Raw genomic sequence first — 25,875 nt, 5'->3', positions numbered from 1 at the left:
AGAGAAGAGAAGAGAAGAGAAGAGAAGAGAAGAGAAGAGAAGAGAAGTTGAAAAGAATCTGAGGAATTCCAGTGAGGACTAACAGGATACCACCATGGAATTTTGCATCTGACACCCAGGGCTGCTGAGGCTGCTGGGAAGGTTGCAAGGAATGGCAACCAGGATGTCTCATCATGGGCAGTGCATCTCCTGGTCCTGAATCCTGAAGAAGCCCTGTGGGGACTGGGGGGATGGTTAGTTGATAGTGCCCAGAGGACCTAAATTCAATCCCCAGAATTTATATACAAAAGCCAGGTGTGACCGTGCATGCCTCTAATCCCAGCACCCGGGGGGGGGGGAGGGGGGGGGGGGGGGGGAAGACAAGAGAATCCCTGGGACTTGTTAGCTAGCCAGTCCTAACAAACCAATGATCTCCAGGTTCATAGAGAGATACTGTCTGGGAAAATGAAGATGGAGTTGAGAAGATGGCTCACTGGTTAAAGCACTTGCCACCAAGTGTGGGGACTATGCTTCAGATACCCAGAACTCACGTAAATGAAAGAGTGAACGAAAATTCCAGGATCAATCTCGCTGTTTCTGAGGCTAGCCTTTTGTTTCTCTCCAATCGTAGCTTCTCTTCCCTGCCTCTTTGAAGGTGATCATGTCTGGTGGTTCATGAACCTTCAACCTATGAGTTCAGACATGGCTGAACACCTGAAGGTCCTTTAGCTGTCAGGCATGGTGGCACACTTCTTAGACCCCAGCACTTGGGAGCCAGCTGAGAGTTTGAGGACAGCCTGGTCTACAGGGCTACAAAAAGAAACTCTGTCTTAAAAACAAACAAACAAACAAACAAACAAACAAAAAGATTCTACAGCTGAAGACAAGGGAGCTGATTCTAAAGCCTTGAGTTAGGGTCCTGCCATGGAGTCACTGTGTGACTTTGTGTGGGGCTATCCCTCTCTGGGCTCCTTCTCATCTTCCTGTAGCCCACGGGGCAGCAAGAACAGCTTCAGAGACCAACACAGTGATGTGTGAATGAAAGGGTGGAGGGCTGTGACATCTCTCCCAGAAGCTGTGCAGATGAAAGCCAAAGCGGTCAAGCAAATCGTTTTCTAGGGACAGGCTTCCACTGTCCATGGGGTTCAACACACAGGGGTTGCCTTGGGCTTACCCTGCAAATATCTGACACGGTGGGGATCATCTCTAGGTCCACAGGGACTTTGTGATAACTTGCAGCCAGGCGGCGTCAACTAGAAGAGTGTTCCTGTGTCCCGTCCTTCCAACTGTCACTTCCAGTGAGCAGATGTTCTGTTCCCCTGCTCCCCAACCCAGGATTGGCTTAGTATACACATGGATAAATACGCATGTGAGAGAGAGATGGACCTATCCCTCCTGAAGTCACCACGACTGAGTCCTGCCTGGTCCTCTGGCAGTCCGCATCCTGAAACACAGGACTCCAACCGCCACCACTCAGGCTGAGCTGGACCCACATCCAGACTTCCATTCCACACAGATTCCTCCAGAAATAACGCCATTCCTCTTGCCACCCTGTCTCAGTGAGAGATACCTACTCTCTCCTCCATGGTTTGTCAACAATGACCAACAAGGGTTCCGGGATCAGGAAGGTGCACAGTGCTCCCCCTATGGAGTCCCTCTGAGCATGCTGAAGCCACTCTGGGGAGTGATAACAGTTAGGGCGGTAACTGAGTTGCTTTTCAGAACACAGAGAGGGTGAATAACTCATGGGGTTTTTATTTTTTTAATTGGAGAAGGGGCAGCAAATATGTGTGTGTGTGTGGGGGGGTGCCCTCCCCTGTGTGAGTGTATGGAGACCAATGATTGATGTCAAAATGTCTACCTCTGTCACTTTCCACATTGTTTTTCAAGACAGAGTCTCTCAATGAACATGAAATTCTATATTTCATAACAATAGAGCCATGTCCTCAATCCATCACTGGCATATTCTTGGCAAATGCTATATAGTTGAGCTATATAGCATCCAGCCCCTCACTAGGGTATTTTAGGCAGGGGCTCTACCACTGAGCCACGCCCCCAGCCCCTCACTGGGGGATTCTAGGCAGGGGCTCTGCCACTGAGCCACGCCCCCAGCCCCTCACTGGGGGATTCTAGGCAGGGGCTCTACCACTGAACCACGCCCCCAGCCCCTCACTGGGGGATTCTAGGCAGGGGCTCTACCACTGAGCTACGCCCCCAGCCCCTCACTGGGGGATTCTAGGCAGGGGCTCTACCACTGAGCCACGCCCCCAGCCCCTCACTGGGGGATTCTAGGCAGGCGCTCTACCACTGAGCCACGCCCCCAGTACTTCTCAACTTTCCTAATGCTTCGACTGCTTAATACACTTTCTCATGTTGTGACCCAACCATAAAACTATTTTTGTTGCTACCTCATAACTGTAATTTTGCTACTGCTATGAATTTTAATGCAAATATTGGATATGCAGACTGATCTTAGGTGACCCTTGTGAAAGGGTTGTTGGACCTCACAGAGGGGTCGCGACCCACAGGTTGAGAAGCACTGCCTTAGCACTGCCCCCTCATGGGGTGGGTGGAGGCGGTCTAAGCAGGGCACTTAGAATACACAGGCCCTGATTCCATCCCTAGCACTGCACGATAGACAGACGGACAAATAGATGAGGGCCTCCCTACTCTACGATCCATGAACAAAATAAGAATTTGGGGAAAACAACAACTAAAAGCCCCAGAAGCTTAGGGAGCAGCTCCGTAAGGCTAGAGTGGCTGGTTAATGGGGGTTCGAAGTAAGGCCGGGGCTGGATCAAGACAGAGCCATCAGAGAAGGACTTGGATGCTGGGCTGGTACTGGAGCCCTGGCCCGAGGCTATAGGAAGTCATGCAGGGGCATTTAGATACCGGGACAGGGCCGAACAGAGACAGGTATCAGAACGTTTTCTCCAGCCTCCGCCTCAGGCAGCTGAGACCCCGCCCCCCACTGCAGCAGACTGGAGAAATCTGAGCTGCCCTCGGTCTGTTACAGGCAATTAATTGCCCCCCTTTGTTCTCAGCATTGATTAAAGGCAGATGTCCCTCTGGTGGAAGGTTCAAGGAGCCCACCTCTCCCTCTCTTCTCCCCAGACTGCCTCGCCCAAGTCCTACCGGCACCATGGGGGCCCCACCACTACCACAAGAAAGACCCAGAATCACCAAGAGGATCTGCAACTGTTTTAAGTTCTTGATTCGTCCCTGCAGAGCTATCCTCCAGCCCACCCTCCCTCCTTCTTATGCCACACACCCTGCAGTCTCCCTGATTAAAGGGTTTTCCTTCCAGGAACCCCTGCAGACCCGACGAGGGCGATTCCCACAGAGCGCCGGAGAAGCCCCGGTTTCCGCACCTAGTCCCGGGAGCCACTGCAGCGCTTGCTTGTGGCTTTCTCTGTGGGATCAAACAGAAAATTAAATCCATCGCAGGCTGCAGAATGCGCCGAATTAGGCTCATCCATGAAAAATCTGAACGCTAATGACTTGCAGTTCTTTTACCAGAAAGGTTTCTTTTAATCAATCCCCGAGTGAGTTTGCTAGGCTTTGGGCTAGAATTCCTTGGGATAAGTTTCTATCCCAGTAGAGGGGAACCTCACAATGGGACATTTGAAACGGTGAAGTCTTAAAAGTGCTCTTCCTCCTCCTCCTCGTCGTCGTCGTCCTCCTCCTCCTCCTCTTCCTTTTCCTCTTTCTCCCCTTCCCCTCCCCCTTCTCCTCCCCTCCCCTTCCCCTCCCCCCCCCCCCCCCCCCCCCCCCCTCCCCCCCCCGCCCGGCCCCCCCCCCCCCTCCTCCTCCTCCTCTTCCTCCTCCGGGGCTCCAGTTTCCATGAGTAGTCACGGGTGCTGGCGTGGGCTTTCAGTGATTCGGGGTCCTTTGAATCATTCCAAGCTCCTTTAAGTAACCCCAATAAACTCACTAGTTCAGCAGTTTAGACTGTGGTTATGTCCCTTCTCTGGTCTGTCAATGATTTCCTGTCTTTGGTAAATAGGTATTTGTGTCAAGTCTCCCCAGGAACAATGTCACCCGTTAGCATCTGAGGTTCGCATCAGTGAAGTAGCACCAGTGCTATCCCCCTACTAACTGCAAGCATGGTTACTGCTTTTATTACATTTTCGTTTCATTTTATGTATTTTATATGCACATATGCACGTGGGCGTGCATGTGGAGGTCAGAGGACAACCTGCAAGAGTTTCTTCTCTCCTTCTACCATGTGGGTCCCAGGATTTGAGCTTGAGTGTCAGGCCCATCAGCCAATGGCTTTTCCCTCTGAGCCATCTTTGCATTCCTTGCCTTCTGCCCCACTCCAGGCCTTATTTCTGTGTCCCATGTGTCACCCTTTCCTCTGGATACATAAATGTTACTATACCTCATTTTTTCTACTGTTGTGTATGTGTGTGTGTGTGTGCGTGTGTGTGTGTGTGTGCACGCACTTGAGTACATGTGCTCATGGAGTCCAGAGGTCAGCATAGAGGATCTTCCTCAATCTCTCTCCACCTTTTTAAACATACTCCCTCCGAAACCTAAAGCTCATCAGTTTGGCTAGACTGACCAGCCAAGTACGTTCAGGACTGTGCCTGTCTCTGCATCCCACCCCATAAACACAGAGGCTGTAGACATGCAGCACCACGCCCAGCTTTACACAGATGCTGGGAATCAAAACGGGTCCTCATGCTTGCACAGAAAGCGCTTCTCCCCCTACCCCGCTCCATCATCTCCCTAGTGTGAGGATACTCTGTATCTGAGGCTGCCACTCCTTCCATCCACATGCGGTCTCTAAGATGCAAAGAGGCAGGAGGTGCAGCCCATGAAGCCAGAAAAGCCAGGCTCTGAGCTGGGCATGGAGCACAGTTGGTGGAGTGCTTACTCCATACTCATGATGCCCTGGGTTTGATTCCACAGGACCACATGAACTAGGAGATGTGGTGCGCCCCTGTATTCTCACACCTGAGAGATGGAGGCAGGAGCTTCAGAGGTTCAAGGTCATCCTCAACTACCTAGCCAGCCTGGAGGACATGAAACCTACATTTCAAAAGAAGAAAAAAGCCCAAACCATATCAAAACATAGGTTCCAGCCTTGCCTAGCTCAGCCATTCTTTAGGTGTAAGACTTTAGCTAAGTCCTTACTTGAGACAAAGAGCCCTTACTCCCACACCAAGGGACACACAGCAGCAAGCAAGCCACCTCCAGCTGCAGGCGCCTGCAAATGGCCCAGTGCATAAAGATGCTTGCTGCCAAGCTGGACAACCTGACTTCCATCCCCAGAACCCATGTGATACAAGGAGAGACCTGAGTCCCAAAAGTCGTTCTCTGTGCTCCACAGGTGCGTCCCAGCACAAGTGCCCACACACATACACACTCACTGAACAGAAAAATAGGTTTTTTTTTTTAAATCTTAAAAACTACAGCAGTGAACTCTTATTTCCAAACTTAAGTCTGCAGAGTTCCGTAGGCCTTGAAAACGTGTAAAAATCAAGAGTCCAAAAGCAAAAACTGCCCCCTTCCCAAGTCTCAGGGACGACCTGTAAGGACCAGATGGGGAAGATGTGGCTCCCCTTTGCTCTGGAAATTTCCTGGGCCCAGCCATCATTCAACAGGACCTTGGCTGACGCTGCCCAGGATCCTCCAGGCCTCGGGGCGGGTCATGGCCCCTGCCCTGGAAAAACTGACAGCCCAGACAAAACCAGATCCTGCAGAATATAAACAAGAAGACTCTCAATCAGGCTCCAGTACACACCCAGAGAAGAGAAGGTGACCCACTCCCCACACGCACAGTCATCTGTGAGTAAACGCTACAGCCAGAAATACTGCAGCCTTGCGCTGGAACCGGATGCCCCCAGAGAGGCAAACAGGCCCTTGTTTTTCTTCACCATCTGCTCTGACTCTCAGAGGGCTGGGGCCCATCCCCCCTTCCTTCCTGCTGCTCTGTCACCAGCCTCCGAGGGTCCTGTTACCACAGGCAAGCAGTACACTGACCTCAGGACAAAAGGCTTTGCTTAGCAGGTCAGGCTGGAGAGCCCAATCCCTGGATCTCAATGGCCTAGTCAACTGGAGAGCTAGAGTCAATGACAGACCTCGTCTCAAAAAATAGTAATAAAATATGGAGAGGGACTGGGGAAGACACCTCACGTCCACTTCCGGCCTCCACATGAACGGTCGCATATGTGTATAACGTACGAGCACAAGCTTGAAAAATAATAATTCTGCTGGAACACTGTCCTGGTTGGGCACAGTGCAGTCAGGACCCTTGAGATTACAGACCCACCCCTGAAAAGGAGCAAGTGTCTCAGTTCTCAGAGCTGGGAGATGGCAGGGTCGACAGGAAAGCTGGAAGTGGGCTGTGTGTGTGTGTGTGCGTGCGTACGTGCATGTGTGTGTGTGTGTGACTTCCTTTTGTCCAAACTGGTCACCAACTGAAGTGTCTCCTTTTGTGGTTTTTGACTCAGGGTCTCACTTATCCCCCGTTGGTCTTGAACCCCTGATCCTCCTGGCTGCATCTCCCAAGTACTGGAATTATAGGTGTGCGCCACCATGCCCGGGTTTCTTCAGTGCTTCACAGCTGGACTTCACACATGCTAGGCAAATGCTCCACTCACTACCCACATCCCATCCTCGGGCTGAGGTTTGCATCCCTACAGTTTGGTTCTTAGATCCTGTGGGTGTCTGATCCCTACCTAGCCTCAGATACCTCATAGTCCCCAGCACAGAAAACACACCATACACACCACACACACACACTCACATGCACACACATGCATGTGTGCGCGCACACACACATTCAAATAAAAATAATAAATTAAAAAATATAAGTACAGAACTAGGAAGATGCTGGGCTAGGAAAAGATGCTAGGCCAGAAAAAGCGATTGCCATACATAAATGCTGGGCAAGAAATGGCCGCCATCTTTAATCCTAGAACTCAGGAGGCAAGAAAGGGAATCCCCAAACTGAGCGGCTGAACTTTGGGCTCAAGCTCGAGGCCCTGGCTATACATAGGTGGAGAGTGCTTGAGGAAGGTGCCTGACCTCAGTCTCTAGTGTCCACATGCAGGCATACGCACCCTCAAATGAACAAACCTATTCGTATGCATTCATATTTACCATATACATACATAAATCCCAGCATGTGTGACGCAGAGGCAGATAGATCACTGTGATTTCAAGGTCAGCCTGGTCTATATTAGCAAGCTCCAGGTTGGGCAGGGCTACATAGTAAGAGCCTATGTCAAAAACGAAAAAACCGCATGTACATACTTATACACACCACACACAGGACAAAACCACATGTACATACTTATACACACCACACACAGGAGCACTAAAATATAAATATTATTTACATCATGGCTAAGTTGGCAAGAGATGAGGCAAGGGCTGGCAAGATGGCTACAAGCGTCTAAGGGTGTTGGACACCAAACCCGGCAATCTGTGTTCAAGTCCCCAAAACCACATAGAGGAAGAGAGAACCGATTCTTGCAAGTTGTCCTTTGACCACCACACAAACGGCATGGCATAGATATATGTGTGAATGCATGCTATGCACACACGCTAAACAAACAAACAAACAAATGCAATTAAATATAAAAGGCATAAATTCCTATAAGGGCAAAATCAATAGATGTGAATTCACAGGAACACACTAGTCTTTATCTCCGAGGTGGCTGAGCAGAACTCTTTCTGAGAAAGAGACTGAAGGATATGCTTCACTCAGCGAGGGAATAAAGCAACAGCCAGTGGCTATGAAATGCCACAGAGAAGCAGAAGGGAGAGACTCGGCTCAAAGACAGATCTAGGACGCAGGTGAAGACCAATTCCCAAACTGTCAGTCTAACTCTAGATCCTGAACAGATGAGAGTTCAAATCCAACAGCAAGGGATCCAAGAAGACAAATCTCGAAGGCATCGTCTAAAGGAAAGCTGCACAAGTAAAGGGCTGGGGTCTGGAGATGGTTTAGAACAATCCAACAGAGAGCCCAGTGAACAGGAGTCAGGAAATGAAGAAGATGAAAAGGGTTGGTAGGGCACCTGCCTAGAATCCCCCAGTGAGGTGCTGGGGGCGTGGCTCAGTGGTAGAGCCCCTACCTAGAATCCCCCAGTGAGGGGCTGGGGGCGTGGCTCAGTGGTAGAGCCCCTGCCTAGAATTCCCCAGGGAAGGGCTGGGGGCGTGGCTCAGAGGTAGAGCCCCTGCCTAGAATCCCCCAGTGAGGGGCTGGGGGTGTGGCTCAGAGGTAGAGCCCCTGCCTAGAATCCCCCAGTGAGGGGCTGGGGGTGTGGCTCAGTGGTAGAGCCCCTGCCTAGAATCCCCCAGTGAGGGGCTGGGGGCGTGGCTCAGTGGTAGAGTATCTAACATACATAAAACACTGGGTTCCATCCATAACATTATAAAAAACCAAACACACTCGGTCATCAGAGGCAGGAGGATCAGAAATTCAAGGTCATCCTTTGCAACTTAGTGAATTCACTGATAGTGTAGGCTACATGAGACTGTGTTGTCAAAAGTGTTAAAATAATAAGAAAAGTTCAAGCTGTGACTCAATAGTGTAATATTATATATTTTAAATACGATTCTGCTGATCCTTCAACTTCAACATAGAACGATGCCTTGTACCACGTGTGGTGGCACACGCCTTTAATGTCAGAACTTGGGAGACAGAGACGGGCACATCTCAGAATTCGAGGCCAGCCTCATGTACAGAGTGAGTTCTAGGACATTCAGGTCTATCCACACAGAGAAGCCCTGTCTTGAAAAAAACAACAAAAAAATCTAAAAACAAAGTGAACAGTGTGGTTTTGGGTTGGTTTGAGTTTTTTCAAGAGAAAGTCTCACTATGTAGCCCTGGCTGTCCTGGATCTCACTGTGTAGATGAGGCTAACCTCAAACTCACAGAAACCCACCTGCCTCTGTCACCCAAATTCTGGAATTAAAGGTGTGTGCTTCTCCATGGGTTTCATGTTCACTCTTTTTTTGTTTGTTTTTATTTTTTTCTCTTAACTTATTTATTTATTCACTTTATTTTCTGATTGCAGCTCCCCTTCTTCTCCTCCCAGTCTCATCCTCACGCTCCCTCTTCTCATTCCCCAAGGGACCCCCCCCCCCATGGGTACCAGCCTGCCCTGGCATATCCAGTCACTGCAGGACTACGCAAATCCTCTCCCACTGAGGCCAGACAAGTCAGTCCAGCTAGGGGAAAGGGATCCAAAGGGAAGCAACAGAGTCAGAGTCAACCCCTGCTCCAATTGTTAGGAGACCCCCATGGAGACCATCTGCATACCAGCTACATATGTGTAGGGGGCCTAGGTCCAGCCCATGCATGGTCTTTGGTTGGTGGTTCAGTCTCTGTGGTGGTCTATGTTCAATCTTAATCCCAGCACTTGGGAAGATACAGCAGGAGAATCATGGTTTTGAGACCAGCCTAGCTACACAGAGAATTCAAGGACAGCTTGGGCTACTAACACCCTGCCACCCCCCCCCCCAAAAAAAAAGATAGCTCAAAAAAAACCCTAAAGGTCTTATTAATACAAGACAAAAAATAATAAAACTCTTAGAAGAAAACACAGGGAAGAGTTTCATGACATTGGATTGGGTGAGAGGTTCTTGGCTACGACACTAAAAACACAAACAACAAAAGAAAAAGCAGATAAATTTGATTATGTCAAAATTGAAAACACGTGGGGTCTGGGGAGACAGCTCAGTCAGTGAGGGAGTTGATCCAGTTTGAGCAAGAAGCACTGAGGTAAAAAAGCCAGGCACGGTGGCGAGCACTCAGAACCCCAGCATTTGGGGCATGGAGACCAGATCTCCAAAGCTTGCTGGCCAGCCTTATCTAATCAGTTACTGATCTCCAGATTTAGGTAGAGATCTTATCTTTAAAAATGGGGTGTGGCAAGTGATAAAGGAAGAGACCCAACATCAATCTCTGGCATCCATACACACACACACACACACGCACACACGCACACACGCCGCATACACAGTCTTTTTAAATCTATACTTACTTATGTGCATTGCCTGTATGTACGTCTGTGTACCACTTACATTTCTGATATCTGTGAAGGCCAAAAAGGACATTAGATTTCCTGAACTGGAGTTACAGTCAGTTAAGAGCTACTGTGTTGGTGCTGGGAATTGAACCTGGGCCCTCTGCAAGAGCTCCAAGTGCTCTTAACCACTGAGCCATCTCTCCAGCCTCACTTAAAAAAAAAAAAAAGATAACAATGCATGCCTATGATCTTAGCATTCAGGAAGCTGAGGCAGGAGGATTATGAGTTCAAGGCCCGCCTGAACTATAAAGTGCAATTCTATCTTAAATGGTAGTATCAACCAAAAAGACCCAGAAAATGACAAACAGATTTTCACTGTTATAGGGACAGAAGATGTCACAGGCACTGTGAAACGGGCCCTCAGAAAACTGAGATTGGTGTTGTGATCTGGCAAGTCTGTCTCTGAACATGCACCCAAGACAGCTCAAGGCAAGGAAGAGACGAGATGCTCACCCAACTGCCACCTTAGCAGCAACATTCTACAGCCACAAGGGCTACATTGACACAGCAAGCAAGATGATGAGACACACACACATAAGCACACACAGGCACACACGTACATGCATACACGCACACACACACACACACACACGTGCAGAATCACAGGTTTGGAAGATACCTCAGTGAGTAAGGAAGCAGGAAGACCTTAGTTTCATTTCCAGAACCAATGTAAAAAAAAAAAAAAAAAAAAAGTTAGGCGTACTGGTGCGCAGCAATTACACAACCGGGAAGGCAGAGATGAGCAGAGCCCTGGGATTTGCTGACAGACTGGCTTACTCAGTGAGCTACGGGCTAATGAGTGACTGTCTCAAATTGATTAACCAATTAATTAAACAAATAAATAAGTAGAGTTGGGAGAGGGGCCCGGAGAGGCGGCTCAGTAGTTAGGACCACTCATTGCTTTTGCTCCAGGAGATCTGACGCCCTCTTTTGGTCTCTGCAGCATCTGCATGCACATAGTGCACACAGACAAGTAGGCACGCACACGTACACGGACGCACACGCACACATGCACAGGCGTACACACAACCAGTCAATAAACTAAAAATGAATTACCTCCTTTTTAAAATATGAGGTACAAACTTGAGTAGCAACACCCACTATTGACTTCTGGTCCCCACACACTGGTGTGCACACACACATGCACGTGTGCCAGGACTTTTAAAAATAGAACATGAGTGAGCCTCACCTACACATCTGTCCTGGCCCCAGGAGCCTGCACCCTCACAGCTGCCCAGCCTGCTGAGCCACAGACAGCCACCAGTTTCCTCTACCTGACACCATTTGGCTTCCATTTCTGGCTTCTCACAGAATTCTCGGAGACCAGCTCTTGCAGGGTTTCAGGTCCAGCGGAAGCCAGAGGCTCTTGGGAGAATCAGTTTGCATCTCAAGGGGTGGGAGGTGGATTTGGCAGGGCCAGCCAGTGGGCCGTCTTGCCCAGCCACCCCCTGGCGCCCCAAGATCCCATCCATCCTGCAGGCTCCCCACCCGCTGTCAGCAGGGCAGGCACACTTCCTGGTGCAGGGTAACCTTAGCCGGTTCTGCTCCCCATGGGCTTGGCCGAGCTCTGTTATTAATCTCCGGTAGATCCTGTGTCCTGAAGCTGAGACAGCTGTCCCCATGTGCAGCTGTTCCAGGACCAGAACTAGCAGGCAGACAACTTCCAGTGTTATCGCTTTTATGGAAAGAGGGGGAAAAATAACAAAAGTAGATGCGAGCCGTTCTTCCTGCAGCAGTCTAGGGGGACCCCCACACTGTCAGAGTGCTGTGGCTCCCGTCTCCGTCTGCCTGGGAATCATTTCTAGCCCCACGAGTTCATCACTGTTCTACACAACTCGGTCTGAAGAGTGAACGCAGCAGAGTCTGTCCACTGAAACTGAATTAATAAGGAATTACTATGTCTAGGACATGACTTAGTGGTCAAGAACTTTCTTGGAATCCTCCAGTGTGAGAGGCTGGGGGCGTGGCTCAGTGGTAGAGCCCCTGCCTAGAATCCCCCAGTGAGGGGCTGGGGGCGTGGCTCAGTGGTAGAGCCCCTGGCTAGAATCCCCCGTAAGGGGCTGGGGGCGTGGCTCAGTGGTAAAGCCCCTGCCTAGAATCCCCCAGGGAGGGGCTGGGGGCGTGGCTCAGTGGTAGAGCACCTGCCTAGAATCCCCCAGGGAGGGACTAGGGGCGTGGCTCAGTGGTTATCTTATGTGGTTAGCACACATAAGACCCTGGGTTCCATCCCCATCACCACAAATGGCAAACCAGAACAAGATTTTGCTTTTGTCCAAACCCTGAGCTTGGTCAGTCCTTCCTACATTACCTGCTAAGGCCCATGGCTCAGTGGTTAAGAGCGCTTGCCTACCATGCATGAAGGTTTGACTCCTAGCACCACATTAAACTGGGAGTGGAAGCTAGAGAGATACCTGAGTGTTCAAGAGCATCTTCTGCTCTTCCAGGAGATCTGAGTTCAGTTCTTAGTACCCACATTAGGCGGCTTTCAACTGCCTATAGTTCCAGCTCTGGAGGACCCAACGTCTTCCAACACCTTCATTCGCATATACACACAGACACACACGCACTCACACATTTAAAAATAAGACACATTTGGTCGGCATTGTAGGATACTCCTCTACTCCCTGCACTCGGGATGCAGAGGCAAATGAATCTCTAAGTTTGAGGCCAGCCTGGTCTATATACTGAGTTCTGGGTAAGCCTGGTCTGCATAGACATCCTGTCTCAAAAATAAATAAGGAAATAAATAAGTATTAATTATTTTTTTAAAGAGCAGGTGAAATTGGAATTAGTCACATGCATTTGTAATCCTGGCATGCAGACAGTGTGCGCAGGAGAGTCAGAAGTTCAACTTGACTGATGGGTATAGTGCAATTTTCTGTGGCCACATGGTATGTACTACCATTCCTGGGTCAAACAAGGCTTTGGTGCGCATGTGCACTCGCGTGTACACACACATACACACACACACACACACACACACTCACACACACACACGAGAGAGATTATAAAATTTTCTCCCTCAGAGGCCCTAGAATAACACCTGATCAAACATTAAAATAATTAAAACAATTTCTCAAAAAATAGTCCAGATGTGGTGGCACATGCCTTTAATCCCAGCACTCAGGAGGCAGAGGCAGGGGGCTCTTCATGAATTTGAGGCCTCCAAGGGCTATATAGCGAGATCCTGCCTTTAAAAGAAAAGACCAACTTTTTATTCTTACTCTTTGTGTGCGTGTTCATGCGTGCGTGAAGCTAGTTCTCTCCTTCCACCTTTATGTGAGTAATGGAAACAGAACTCAGGTTCCTAGGCTTTCGAGACATATAGAGCTTCTTAATTTGGATGTGGGAAGATGGCTTAGTGGACAAGAGCGCTTGTGACGCAAGCATGCGGACCTGAGTTCAGATACGCAGGCTTTATGCAGAAAGCTGGGCGTGGCCATGCCCATCTGCCCCCCAACCCCGACCCAGTGCTGGGTCAGTGGTGGAATAGGAGGATTACTGGGGATCGCTGGCTGCCTCCCTAGCTCCAACTCAAGACTAAGATGGAGAGCTATAGGTCCTCTTCTGGCCTCTGAATGGGAGTGCGTAGACACAGGCGCCACACGCACATGCACACAAATTCTCAGGATCGTAGTGAATTGTCATCAACAGCTGCAGAACAAGGAGAGGGACGGACGAGGCCAATACATTCCCCAGCAGCCAAGGATCGTATCACCCCAGAACTGGGTGCCCAGAAAGGTCAAGACTGTTGGGAGTCCAAAGACCAGCCGTATGGCCGAGTCAATCACAGGGGCCTAGGGAAAGGGCTGTAGACAGGGCCCTCCAGGGGGACAGGAAAGGCAGATGTATCAAAAGCCAGAGATGACCTGTCTGGATGTAGTCAGTGGAACTGAAGCAGGAAGAAACTGCCCAAGCACTGGGACGCTCACAGCACACAAATGGTCAGCCCACCAGGAGCCCCCCCATCAGGTGGGCGGAAGGTCAGGTTCCAGGGAACATTCTAGGGACGTGGAAAGCCTGAATCATCCACAAGGCTCCAAGCAGGGAGATGACTCAGTGGCTAAAGCACTTGCAATGTCATCATGAGAACCCAAGTTCAAATCCCCAGCACCCACATAAAGCCTGACACAGTAGGACATGTCTATGATCCTATGGCGTTCCTATTGTAAGCTGGTAGGTGGAGACAGAAGAACCCCAGCATCTTGCAGGCCAATTTAAACAGTGACAGGCAAGAGACCCTGTAACACACTAGGTGAAAGGGAACGACTCAAGGTTGTCGTCTACCCTCCACACACTGAGACATCCACCCACCTCTGCCTTCCAAGCACTGAAATTAAAGGCATGCATCACCACCACTGCCAGCTGGGAATGTAGATATTTTATTTATTACTTATTTGTTTGTTTGTGTATTTAGATTTTGTTGAGACAGGGTTCCTCTGTGTAGCCTTGGGTGTCCTGGAACTCGATCTGTAGACTTAGGCTGGCCTTGAACTCACAGAGATCACCTGCCTCTGCCTCGTGAGTGTTGGGACTAATGGCATGTGTCACCACTGCCCTACAAAGATATTTTAAAGAGACACTTGTGCCCCTTCCTTTGGCTACCAGGTTATTGAAACGATGGTCCACAAGAAACTGGAATTTCCCCAGGAATCACTGGGAAAGGAGCTGAAGCCTGGTGCCAGTCGGAGACAAAAACTATCTGGAGCCAAGACAACGATAGGTAAGTGATGGGGGAGAGAGGACCACACCTTGACCAGGACTGCTTAGCTGGCCATACAAACCTTTTGCCCTGACTTAAACCAAAAGCTATGTCAGAATACCAAAGATAGAATTTGGGATGGAGGGGTCATCGAACCTCTGTGTTCCTCTTCCCAATGTGGCCAGCTGAATAAATCTCTTTGGTTTTTGCATGTAGTTTGTGTACACATGTGTATGTATGTACGTGTCTGTGTGTGTGTGTGTGTGAAAGAGTGTGTGTGTATTCTCGTACATGTTGTGCACACCGCACAGGCTTCCACGGCGCATGAGTGGAGGTTAAAGGACAATTTACAGGCGTTACTGTTTCTTCCCACCAGGTGGGAACTCAGCTTGTCAGCCTCGGCAGCAAACATCTTTGTCCACTGAGCTATTTCACCAACCCTGAATTAGTCCTTTTCTGTTTTCATTGTTGAATTGTCTTTATAACTGACAGATTGAGGGACTGGTGTCCATTGCTTGTTAGGGCTGCCTGAACCTAGCCTGCTGTAACCCTCACAACTCAAGTTAATAGTGTCAGACAGGGGAATGCAAGAAGCCAGAGGACTCACCTGTCCACGATTATGACCGGCTAACCTGGACTGAATGTTGCTTGTTCCACAGGGAGAGGCAGCTAGAAGGGTGGGGCCCCCAAGAGGATCAGAGGACCGTATATGGTGTGTAAGTTTGCTCCCCTAGGCACTCTGTGTGAACATTCCTGAAAATCCTTTAACAGTTCGTTACGGAGGCTCAGGTCACCGCCCCAGGGGCGGCTGGTCCAGATCACACACTCTCGAGCGGCAATGAGGTGTGGGGCCAATGTGAGCAGGAGAAGCTAGTGAGGATTTTCCTACCCCAGCAATGCTTTCTCTGAGAACAGCTTTTTAAAACAACAGACAAGCTGAGAGAACACAGAAAGAAGGAATCAGAATCCTTAGGGCTTTGAAGGACGGTTCGCCCGACCTCCCCAAGCCCAGATACGTCTATGGAGACCATTCTGGGTGATTTCAAAAAACTTTTTAAAAATCCTGTGCTGGAGGAAATGGCTTAGTCAGCAAAGTGCTTGCAGGAGTATGGGGATCTGAGCTTAGTCCCCAAAACCCAAGTAAAAGGCCAAATGTGGTTGGTGTGTTCCTATAATCTCAGCACTAGGGAGGCAGAGACAGGAGAACCCTTGGGGCTCACCAGCCAGCCAATCTAGCTGAATTGGTAAACGCCAGGCTCAATAAGAGTCAATGTCTCAAAAACTAAACTGTCAGGCCCATGATATGCCTAGGTGGGTGGAGGTGACTGCCACCTAGCCTGACGGCCTGAGTTTGATACCCAGAACTCACATGGTGGAAGGAGCAAATCAACTTCCACAAGCTGTATAGTACATAAGTTCACAAGCACACAGATGCATATACATGTAAATAAATAAGTGTAATTTAATTTTTTTTTTTTAAAAAATCTGTATGCATGTGTCTTTGTGTGTCTTCTCTCATATGTGGATAACTGAAGGAGTCAGAAGAGGGCACCAGATCCCCTAGAGCTGAAGTCACATGCAGTTGTGAGCTGTCCCACAAGGATGCTGGGAATGGAACTCCAGTCCTCAGACAGACAGAGCTCTAAATCACGGAGCCACCTCCCCAGCCCCAGTGAATGTCATTTGAAAAAGAATCAGGTTTCCAGTCCTGGATAAAAGGTGTGTGCACCTACAGCCCCTTTTACCAACTCCAAGGCATGTGTAACCACTAACTATGGGGTTATGTTCCCACCAGCCAAGGGCTTCAAGCCCACTGTGGGAGGTCCTATACAGAGAAGTCCTGCCAGGTGATTCAGGATCTCCAAGTCACCAAGGATATCACAGTTCTTTGGAATGCAAGGGACCGGCTAAATGACACACTTTCCAGTAAGGCGTACTCTGAGTGTACTGTAGCATTGCCAGCTCGCGCCAGCGACCACAGTCAGGATGCCTTGAGTAGGAGAGCCTATTCACTTATCTCCCTGAACCACACCCACCTCAGTGGGAGGTAAGAGGGAAACCAAGGTGGACTTGAAAGGTTTCAAGGTGGAGTGGGAGACTAGAAAACTATCTCTTGGGTAGCAATTTCCTCCCATTTTAATACTCCATCCTTGAGTGAATCTCTTTAAAACTCAGTAAGTTCAAAGGGGAGGCTTCTTAGAACACAGGAAGTAAACAAGTAAACACACACAAGTCTCAGGAAGTTCCAGAAACGTAGCAGATTCACAATGGCCCTCCCCACCAAAGATTCTATAAGCAGTAGACTGCTGAATAGAGGAGACAACCCAGCTTGCTGATCTGCCTGCAAGTAGTCCAGAGAGTTTCATCTTTCATGAGCCATCACCCATGCTCTCAGGGATGCAGCTGCCATGAATAATCCATGTTTTTGTAATTAACTCCTCACCCACCTTCCTGTGAGGAAGTACAACTAACTCATTGTTTCACCAAGTTGGACTTTGATGGTGCCTTTGCTATGGTCTCTGCTGGTTCCATATTTTGGGTATGTAGAAGTCTGTTCTCATCTCTCTAGAAATAGTGTTACACAACACCATCCTAGAAAGGCCAGGGGAAGGCAAGAGGTAGCATATCTCCTCAGTGGATACTTAGGTCATCAGAGGATATTTCATTGACCCATCAGATGTCACACAAAGTTAAAGAGAAGAATATTGAGTGTCTGGGAAGATGGCTCAGCCATGAAACTGCTTACTTTACAAGCCTGGGGACTTGAGTTTGACCCCGAGAACTCAGCTTGGCAGTGGTGGTGCACACCTTTAATCCTTGCACTCTGGAGGCAGAGACAGGTGAATCTCTGAGTTCCAGGGCAGCCTGATCTACAGAGAGAGTTCAAGGACAGCCAAGGCTACACAGAGAAATCTTGTTCCCACCCCCATCCTTACACAAACACACACACAAGCCAGGGGCTGGCTAAATGGCTCAACAGGTAAAAGCACTTGCCACCAAGACTGAAGATCTGAGTTCAGTACCTGGGGCCCACATGGTGGAAGGAGAAACCAACCACCCCCAAATGATCTCCGCCTCCGAAAGCGGAGACCTGACCACTGTGCTGGAAGATGTCCTCAATGCTGGTCACTTCTGAGGAAGCACGAAGAAGAGTAGAGATGGAGGGGGGACAGGAGGAGCAGGAAAGAGGGGGAGTGGGGGGGGGGGGGGGGAGGGAAGGCAACAGAGGAGTGAGGAGAAGAGTGGGGTTACAGCCCTGTCGTCACATTGAGGCTCAGAACCTTTCCCAAGCAGACCTGCCAGACAATATCCCAGTGGGATATAAAATGGTTTCAGGTTCTACATTCTCTCCGCCCATTTGTATAGAGGACAGTCAGGAAGTGGGCAAACACTTTGCAATTTGAGCCAAGATGTAACTGAGTTTCTTTGTGTGTGTGTGTGTGTGTGTGTGTGCAGGGAAGAGTGTGTGTGTACATGTGTGAGTGTAAAATCCAGCACCAGTGAGCCTATTGTCTCTACCCACCAGGGTGATGGCATCACAGGAAGCGCATAGCCACAGGCAGCTTTTTATGTGGCTGCTGGGGATTTGAACTCAGGGCCAAGTGCATAGCAAGCACTTTAACTCACTAAACCATCATCTTTCCTGGCCCAGTAACTGAAATTCTACAAGAACAGTAACCTGGGTCTTCCCTAAGTAAGGCTCCGCATCATCTTTGAGAGATGACTGTGCAGTCTAACTCCCTCTGTGATGTATTGGACGCTGAAACCCTAGCACCTACAGCAGTCAGCACCACTAAAGTTATGATTTAGGAGAGCTCAGAGTTAGTGCTGGGTGCTAGTGTCATATGCCTTTAATCCCAGCACTCTGGAGGCAGAGGTGGGCAGATCTCTGAGTTTGAGGCCAGCCGGGTATATAGAACAAGTTCCAGGAAAGCCAGGGCTACACAGAAAAATTCTATTTTGAGAAAGAGAGAGAGAGAGAGAGAGAGAGAGAGAGAGAGAGAGAGAGAGAGATTAAGAATGTAGCACCTGCCTGGCCCTTTCCCATCTTCCCCCTCAGATGGGGCTGACCAGCCCTCTGTAGGGCAAGGGATAATGGGCTGTAGCAAGAGGCAGAGGAGGCTATCTCAGACAGAGCCCTGAGCACAAGGCTAAGCAACTCTGACTCTCCTGATGGGAGCTGGGAACAAAGACAAATGAGACACTTGAGGATGTAGTTCAAGTTGTAGAACACTACCCGGCATGTAAGAGGCCCTGGTTTCAATCCCAAGCAATGCAAGAACCAGGTGTGTGAATGGACACTAGCAACCCCAGGAGGATCAGTAGCATAGTGTCATCCTAGCCTGGAGTATATGAGGCCCTGTATCAAAAAGTGAAAAAGAGAGGTCTGGGAGATACCTCACCCAACAAAGTGTTGTTTGCCTTTCAAGAGCAATAATCCTCAGATTCCTGTGAGGAGGGGGGAGGAATCCAGATGTGGTGGTACATGTTCAAACTTCCTGTGCCAGGGAGACAAATAAGGACTTGCACTCACTGGACAGCCACAAAGCCTACTCCATGAATTTCAGGACAGTAAGAAACCCTTTCTTTAAAAACCAATATAGATGGTGTCTCAGGAAGGATGCACAAAGTTGTCCTCTGTCCACCACGTGTGTGTGTTCATTAGGGCATGTGAACATCTGTGTGGACACCTGTATATATCAACATGTGGGCATGTGTACACACATAAACAATTGGGAACATGTAAAGGCGAATGAGGTAAGATGGGTATTTGTCAATCCTTGCATCCCCTTCTGCTGCCAGCATCTCACGTCCACCATGGTTTCCATGGCAACCGTATCATATGGAGCAGAAGATAGGTTCCAGGAAATTAAAGGACTTGTACAAGACCATTCATTGGGGGACAATGTCAGGTGGCAAGGATCCTGAGAGTCCGTCAACAGACCACTGAGGCTGTACTTAAAATGACCTTTCTTGTGACTCCCAAAGCAATTCCCACACAGAGATCCATGCTGGGTTTCTAATAGAGGTGACCAAAGAGAGCCAACATGGACAGATGATCTGGGTCATGAGGGCTCAGATGGCATCAATGGATAGATCATTACAGCTTTATAGTTTAATGGTGGAATTTGGAGGTAAGAGAGACTGGGGTGGAACAGGATTTCCCCTTGCATATACCTGGGGGTCCTGTCAGGAGGGTACATGAAACCCTGTTTCTAAAAAGGGAAATAGAGCCAGAGAGATGCTCAGTGGTTAAATACTACACCCCCCAACACACACACACACACACACACACACACGCCTGCATCTATGCAAACATACCCATACCTACACACACACAACATGCACACATAAAAATGAGAAAAGAGAAATGAAGGCCCAGGGATATAGCTCAGTGGGTAGAGTGCTTGCCTTGCATGAGTTCTTGGGTTCCCTTCTCAGTGACACACACACATGTACACACACACACATGAACACACACACATGTACACACATGTACACACACACGAACACACATGTACACACATGTACACACACATGTATATACACACACACATGCACACACACACAATTATTTTCCAAGCCAGGCACAACAGTAAATGCCCTTAATCCCGGTGACTTGGAAGGCTGAGGCAGGAGGATCATAACACTAAAGCTAGTCTTCACTACACAGCAAGTCCAAGACAAGCCAAAGCACTCTAGAGAGACCCTATTCCAAAATTAAGGAAGTTTACAAAGGAGCTGGGGAGAGAGGTCTCAGTAGTTAAGGGGACTTGCTGCGTAGCCATAAGGACTTGGGTTTGAATCCCCAGGGCCCACATAAAACACCAATATGGAGGAACACATCTTTAAGCCCAGCACAGTCGAGGGAGGACCCTGGGGACAGGAAGGTCACTGGGCATCGCTGGCTGCCAGCCTTGTTCCAAGCTTAGTGAGGGATGTGGAGGAATAGGCAGAGAAGTACAGATCCAGAACATTCTCCTCTGGCCATCACATGAGCATGCAAAGGGACACACATCCAAACACACATGCACACACACACTCATGCACACACAGCACACACACACACAGGGCACACTCAAACACATACAAATTAGCTAACAGGGTTTTTTTGTTTTTGTTTTTTAATAAAAGGGGAATGGATATGGAGCACTTGCCTGACATATACAAAGCAGTGGGATCAATCCTGTACTATGGTTCAGCGGGGGCGGGGGGGGGGGGGCGGGGGGGGAAGCTGTGTGACACTGTGGGGGCTTGGGGGCGCTGTGTGGCACCACTTTGTTGCATAAATGACATCACACCATACAGACTCTTTTACAATGTATGAAACGTGTTTACTTCTATCTTCACATATGGAAGCGTACAAAGTCCACACTTTTGAGGCTGCTTGGAGATCTCTCCCAGTAGAAACCTCAGAAAGATATTTTCGAACAGAAGGAAAGCGATAGAATTACAGACAAACCTTTGTGTGTGCTTGGAGAATCCTTCTAATAGAAACTTCTGGAAAATATTTCCAAATAGAATGAAGGCAGTTGAGTTTCACTTGTGCTTGTGTGTGTGCACGTTTTGGCGTGTCTGTGCACGTGTAGAGGACAGAGGTCAAGGCCGGCTGTCTTTCTCTATCGCTCGAAACTTTTTTGAAACTGGGTCTCTCACTGAACCTGCTCAATAACTCAGCTAGCCTTGCTGACCAGCAAGTCCCAGGAATCCTCCTGTCTCAGCCTCCCAAGCCCTGGTACTGCAGGCACAGTAGCTCAGCACTGTAGCTCCACCTGAACCACTGCTCCTGCCCCAGAAAGCAAACTTTGGCAAAGAAAAGGGATCCTGCATCCATGAAGCATCCGTGGCTCCCAGCACAAACTGTTCTGGTCTCCTTGCTATAAAATGCTGATAAAATTCCTGGTCATGCTCATCGAGTCTGGTATCTACTTATCCAAACTTGGCTGAATCCCGAGATGCAAATCTATAGATTAGGGTGTGTGTGTGTGTGTGTGTGTGTGTGTGTAGTTCTCTGGTTTAGTCCCAAGACTATCTCTATACTTGATAACTGCTCAAAAACAGTATCACAAACACACACAAGAACTGGTTTCCAAGGCAGACCTAACAGAGGAAGCCTGTAACCCTGGCTACAGTGGAAACTGAGGCAGAAGGGTCACCAGGTCACAGGTATAAGACCGGTCCAGGGTCCTTAGTGAGACTCTGTTTCAGATTTTAAGTTTTAAAGGGAGCTGGAGAGAGGGCTCTGTGGATAAGACAGCTTGCGGCACAAGCGTGAGGACCCGGGTTTGAATCCCCAGCACCTGTGTTCGGTTTTGTTCCAAAATGAAATCACAGCTCACACTACACAGAATGTAGTACAACTTCCAAAGCTTGCTTTTACTGCTATCTTCACACACGGAAGTGTGCACGGTCCACACTTCCGAGGGTGTTTGGAGCTTTCTCCCAACAGAAGCGTCGAGAAACTTATTTCCCAACAAAATAAAATCACAGGCAAACTGGCAATAAGACCTGGGATCTCGTTCCTAGCTTCCATAAAAGGAAGGGGCATAATAGAACACGTTTGGAGAACGAAGGTGGCAGTCAATCCTGCGTGTTGACAATGAACTCAAAGAGGGAGACTCTCAATTTAGAAGACAGTTTTATTTGTGTAAAGTGTGTGTGTGTGTGTGTGTGTGTGTGTGTATGCCCACGTGTGAGTGTAGTGTCCGCCCTCAGAGACCAGAAGAGAGCCTCAGATGCTTGGAGCTGGAGATGTGGGCAAAGGAGGCGATACTGTGAGACCCGTGCAGTGGATGCTGGGAACCAAACTCGGGTCCTCTGCAAGAGCAGTAAGATAGTAACTTCATTCCTTAATTCTGTGGTGGTGTGAGATATAAAATACATCTCGTGGCGCTAGTACAGATGCTAGGATTGAAGAGATTGTCAACCGGGAAAGCTAAATTCTGTAAGATGCGCAAATAACGCAGTTAGTAACATTTATTTGGGCGCGCTGCGTTTTCTTTGAGAATTCAAAAACCAGCGAGACAGCGCTAAACCATCGGAGGAGGGTAGCGCACCACCTGGCGGTAGATGGAAGGAGCGGGCGGGTCCAGGCACTAAGGGCTGAGTGACCCCGCGCCTCCACCAAGCCCATAGCGGAGCCATGGGATCCGGATGGGTACCCCGTCCCAGAGTGAATGGGAAGTCGCAGCCAAAGTCTCTTCGGCCCCTCGGGCCCCAAAGACCAGATGGAATTGGGCTCTCCAGTGTCGCCAAGCGGCCAAAAGGACTCATGGCCTTGGTAACTCTGGGAACTGTGGAACACAAAGCCAAGGCCGCACAGGTGAGCCTTGGCAACTCCGTGGAGGCTGAACCCAGAGTCTTGTGAGTCCCAGGAGCTCCCTCTACGACTCCCGGATGCAACTCGGTGCCATCTCTATTCGAAGCCCCGGGCCCGATGGGTACAGAGCAAAAACCAAAAACCAAAAACCAAAAAAAAAAAAAAAAAGAAAAAAAACAACCCGTGATGGGAAGAGACGGAGTGGGCGCGACCGGAGACCTTCAAAGCTGGGGCCCCGAGTTTCCAGAACCCCTCTGACATAAGTTGGCGCCCCGGCCTCCTTAGGCTCGGGGTTCTCAGCAAACGATGGAGATATCCATTCCCTCTTTCTGCACCCAGCTACAAGGTTCCTACGGTCGTGCGTTCCAGACGTTCGCAGTCCACAGGCCTGCGACCTTAGCACCGGGCTACTGTGCCTCGGAGGCCACCCCACTGTTCCCCATCTGGCTTTCAGTCTCCGTGCCCCCAGGCCTCGTGGTATAAGCCCGATGTCCTTCCTTCCCAATCAACTGGTCCACTTCGCCTCTTGGTCTCTGTGGTGTGTCCCCAAGCACAGAGCACTCAGCATGGGGTCACTGCGCCTTGGAGCGCTCACTGGCTCTAATTCTCACGCTCCCCCCACCCCCGCTGTGTCCTGAATCCCCCAACACCGAGCCACCATTCCTCGGAGTCCACACTGTCCCTTGATTTAGCTCCTGCGCCCCCAGCACGCAGCCATTGAGCCTCAGAATCCCCACTGCCCGGCGATCCAGTTCGGCGGCGCCCCAAACTCTCGACCTCAACAACAAACAGACCTCAACTCCTCGGACCCTCTGTTGTCCCTCGATCTGGCCCTCACGCCTTCGAGCCCCTGCTCTCCTAACATTAGACCACCGCTTCTGTGGGACCCCTCAGTCTCTCGACCCAGTCCATGATCCGCTATCCCACTCCCCCAGCACCCGGCCAATGTTCCTCACAAACCCCGATGTTGCTGGATCCAACCCTCCGCGCCCCTGGCCCACTGTCCTGGGTTACTAGTACTGGGCCACGGCTCTTCTGAGCTCCCGCTGTCCCTAGATCCAATCAGCGCACCCCCAGGCCCGGCCACTGGCGTTACTCACCGGCGACTCGAGTAGCCGTTGCCGGGGGAGCCGGCGCCCTGCTCCGGGTAGCCGTGCTGCTGCAGGGCTGCTGCCGGGAAGGGGTAGAGGAAGCCGGTGGCCAGCGCCGACCCGCACAAGCAGCAGCACGCCCATGGTAACAGCAAAACCAGCTTCATTTTGCACGGCTCTCCCGCGGGGACCTAGGGTCCCGGGAGCCGGAGGACGATTAGGAGTGCTTCAGATGGCTGGACTGACCCTGTTGCCCCAGTCTGGAGCGCAGGGAGCCAGCCGGTGGTGGCGTGAAGTCAGGGTCCGAGGTGGAAGTCGTCTTGGGGGGCGCCCACGCCTCTCCAGAGCCGCCTTTTCAAATTCAGCGAGGTGGGCTCTGGGCAGTCAAAGGGGGCGTGGGTCTTTCTTTTTAACCCTCAGCGGTCCAGGACTGAGGAGGCGTCTACCAAGCTGGGGGTACCCCAGGGACGCACATGTTCCCAAACACCAAATCTTACATCGTGGGCCCTCATACACGTTTTGAACTTTCCATACCAAGGTGATACGGTCCCTCTTCGGTACCCAGTCTTTGATCGAGCACCATGACACTTTGAGATATCACTATCTCCATTTTTCAGAGGTAGAATCTGAGGCTCATGGAAAGTTAGTAAAATGTGTGCTTAGAAACCTGAGGACTTGAGTTCGAATCCCGAACACCCATATAAAAAGCCAGGAATGGCATCTAGCCTCATCCCACAGTCCCTAGCCCTGAGGCTTGCCGGCTTCTGTCCTGGCTCCAGGTTCGGTGAGAGAAACTCTGATTGGAGGTGATAAGGCCAAGAGGAATAGAACAGGCGCCTGTGTTGCCCTCTGACCTCCACACATCCATGTACACGTGTGTGCACAGCCCCCCAACACACACACAAGCACACTTAAGCCTAGCTAGTGTGGTGGTGCACCCCTAAAATCCACAGATTGATTGTGAATTTTGGGGCCAGCCTAAGCTTCATCGCGAGCCCCCGTGTCAACGGTAACCCGGAAAGTACAAACGGCGTTCCTCTCCTGATAGTAGCACCCACAGCACAGGCCAGTTGACAGCAATGTGGAGTTTTCTGGTCTTTCTCACTAGTCAAGGCATGGAAGAAGGGTTGGAAGACAGAGTATTTTCAAATCCAGGGGAAGAGGGGGCTGTGACCTCACCATCTGTTGAATTTAACCAGTGCCCATGAAGCACACTTCAGAATCCTTTGGGAGGAGGCACTGAAACTGCCCCCCTCCCCATAAAGCAGGACTCCCAAATCTTTCAGGGCTGGAGGGAGAGATGGATGAGGAGTGTGAAAAAAGATCCTAAGTGTCAATCGCACATCCCATGGAGGGGCTATCTATTCTGTGAGACTAACCCCACCTCCAAGACTCGTGAGAACTGGGGAAGGATGGACGTTCCGCAAAATAAAACAGAGCCAGGCTGAGCACGGCGGTGGGTGATTCCAGCCCTAGGAAGTTGGAAGCAAGAAGATTGGCCAGCCTGGGCAACATAGCAAGACTTGGTAACAGACAAAAGAACCAAGTTGGGATTGGAGGGACTCTCAGGGGACAGGATGGGCAATTCAGGGAAGAAGGTGAAGAGAGTTGAGTGTGATATATTGGGGTACCCATGCTAGAAGGTACATACGGGTTATGTGTCTTTGGGGCTATGGTGGACCAGATAACAAGTCACCAGAGTGGGTGGCTCATGACACTTACCTAACAGCC

At 49.9% G+C, this 25,875-nt stretch overlaps 1 protein-coding gene across 1 annotated transcript in view; it reads right to left on the bottom strand.

The window, feature by feature from the left end:
• The window catches only part of Col26a1 (collagen type XXVI alpha 1 chain), a 136,853-nt gene extending 112,542 nt beyond the window's left edge, over window positions 1-24,311 (bottom strand). Inside the window, exon 1 of the mRNA XM_028765932.1 lies at window positions 24,154-24,311. Coding sequence (XP_028621765.1) covers window positions 24,154-24,311 — 158 coding nt within the window. The remainder of the gene's footprint in view (window positions 1-24,153) is intronic.
• Window positions 24,312-25,875: the final 1,564 nt, after the last annotated feature.

This window comes from Grammomys surdaster, unplaced genomic scaffold (genome assembly GCF_004785775.1).
Source record: "Grammomys surdaster isolate TR1022 unplaced genomic scaffold, NIH_TR_1.0 166, whole genome shotgun sequence".
Classification (NCBI taxonomy): Eukaryota; Metazoa; Chordata; class Mammalia; order Rodentia; family Muridae; genus Grammomys; species Grammomys surdaster.
Note: the sequence above shows the minus strand (reverse complement) of the source record. Positions and strands in the feature narration are given on the sequence as shown.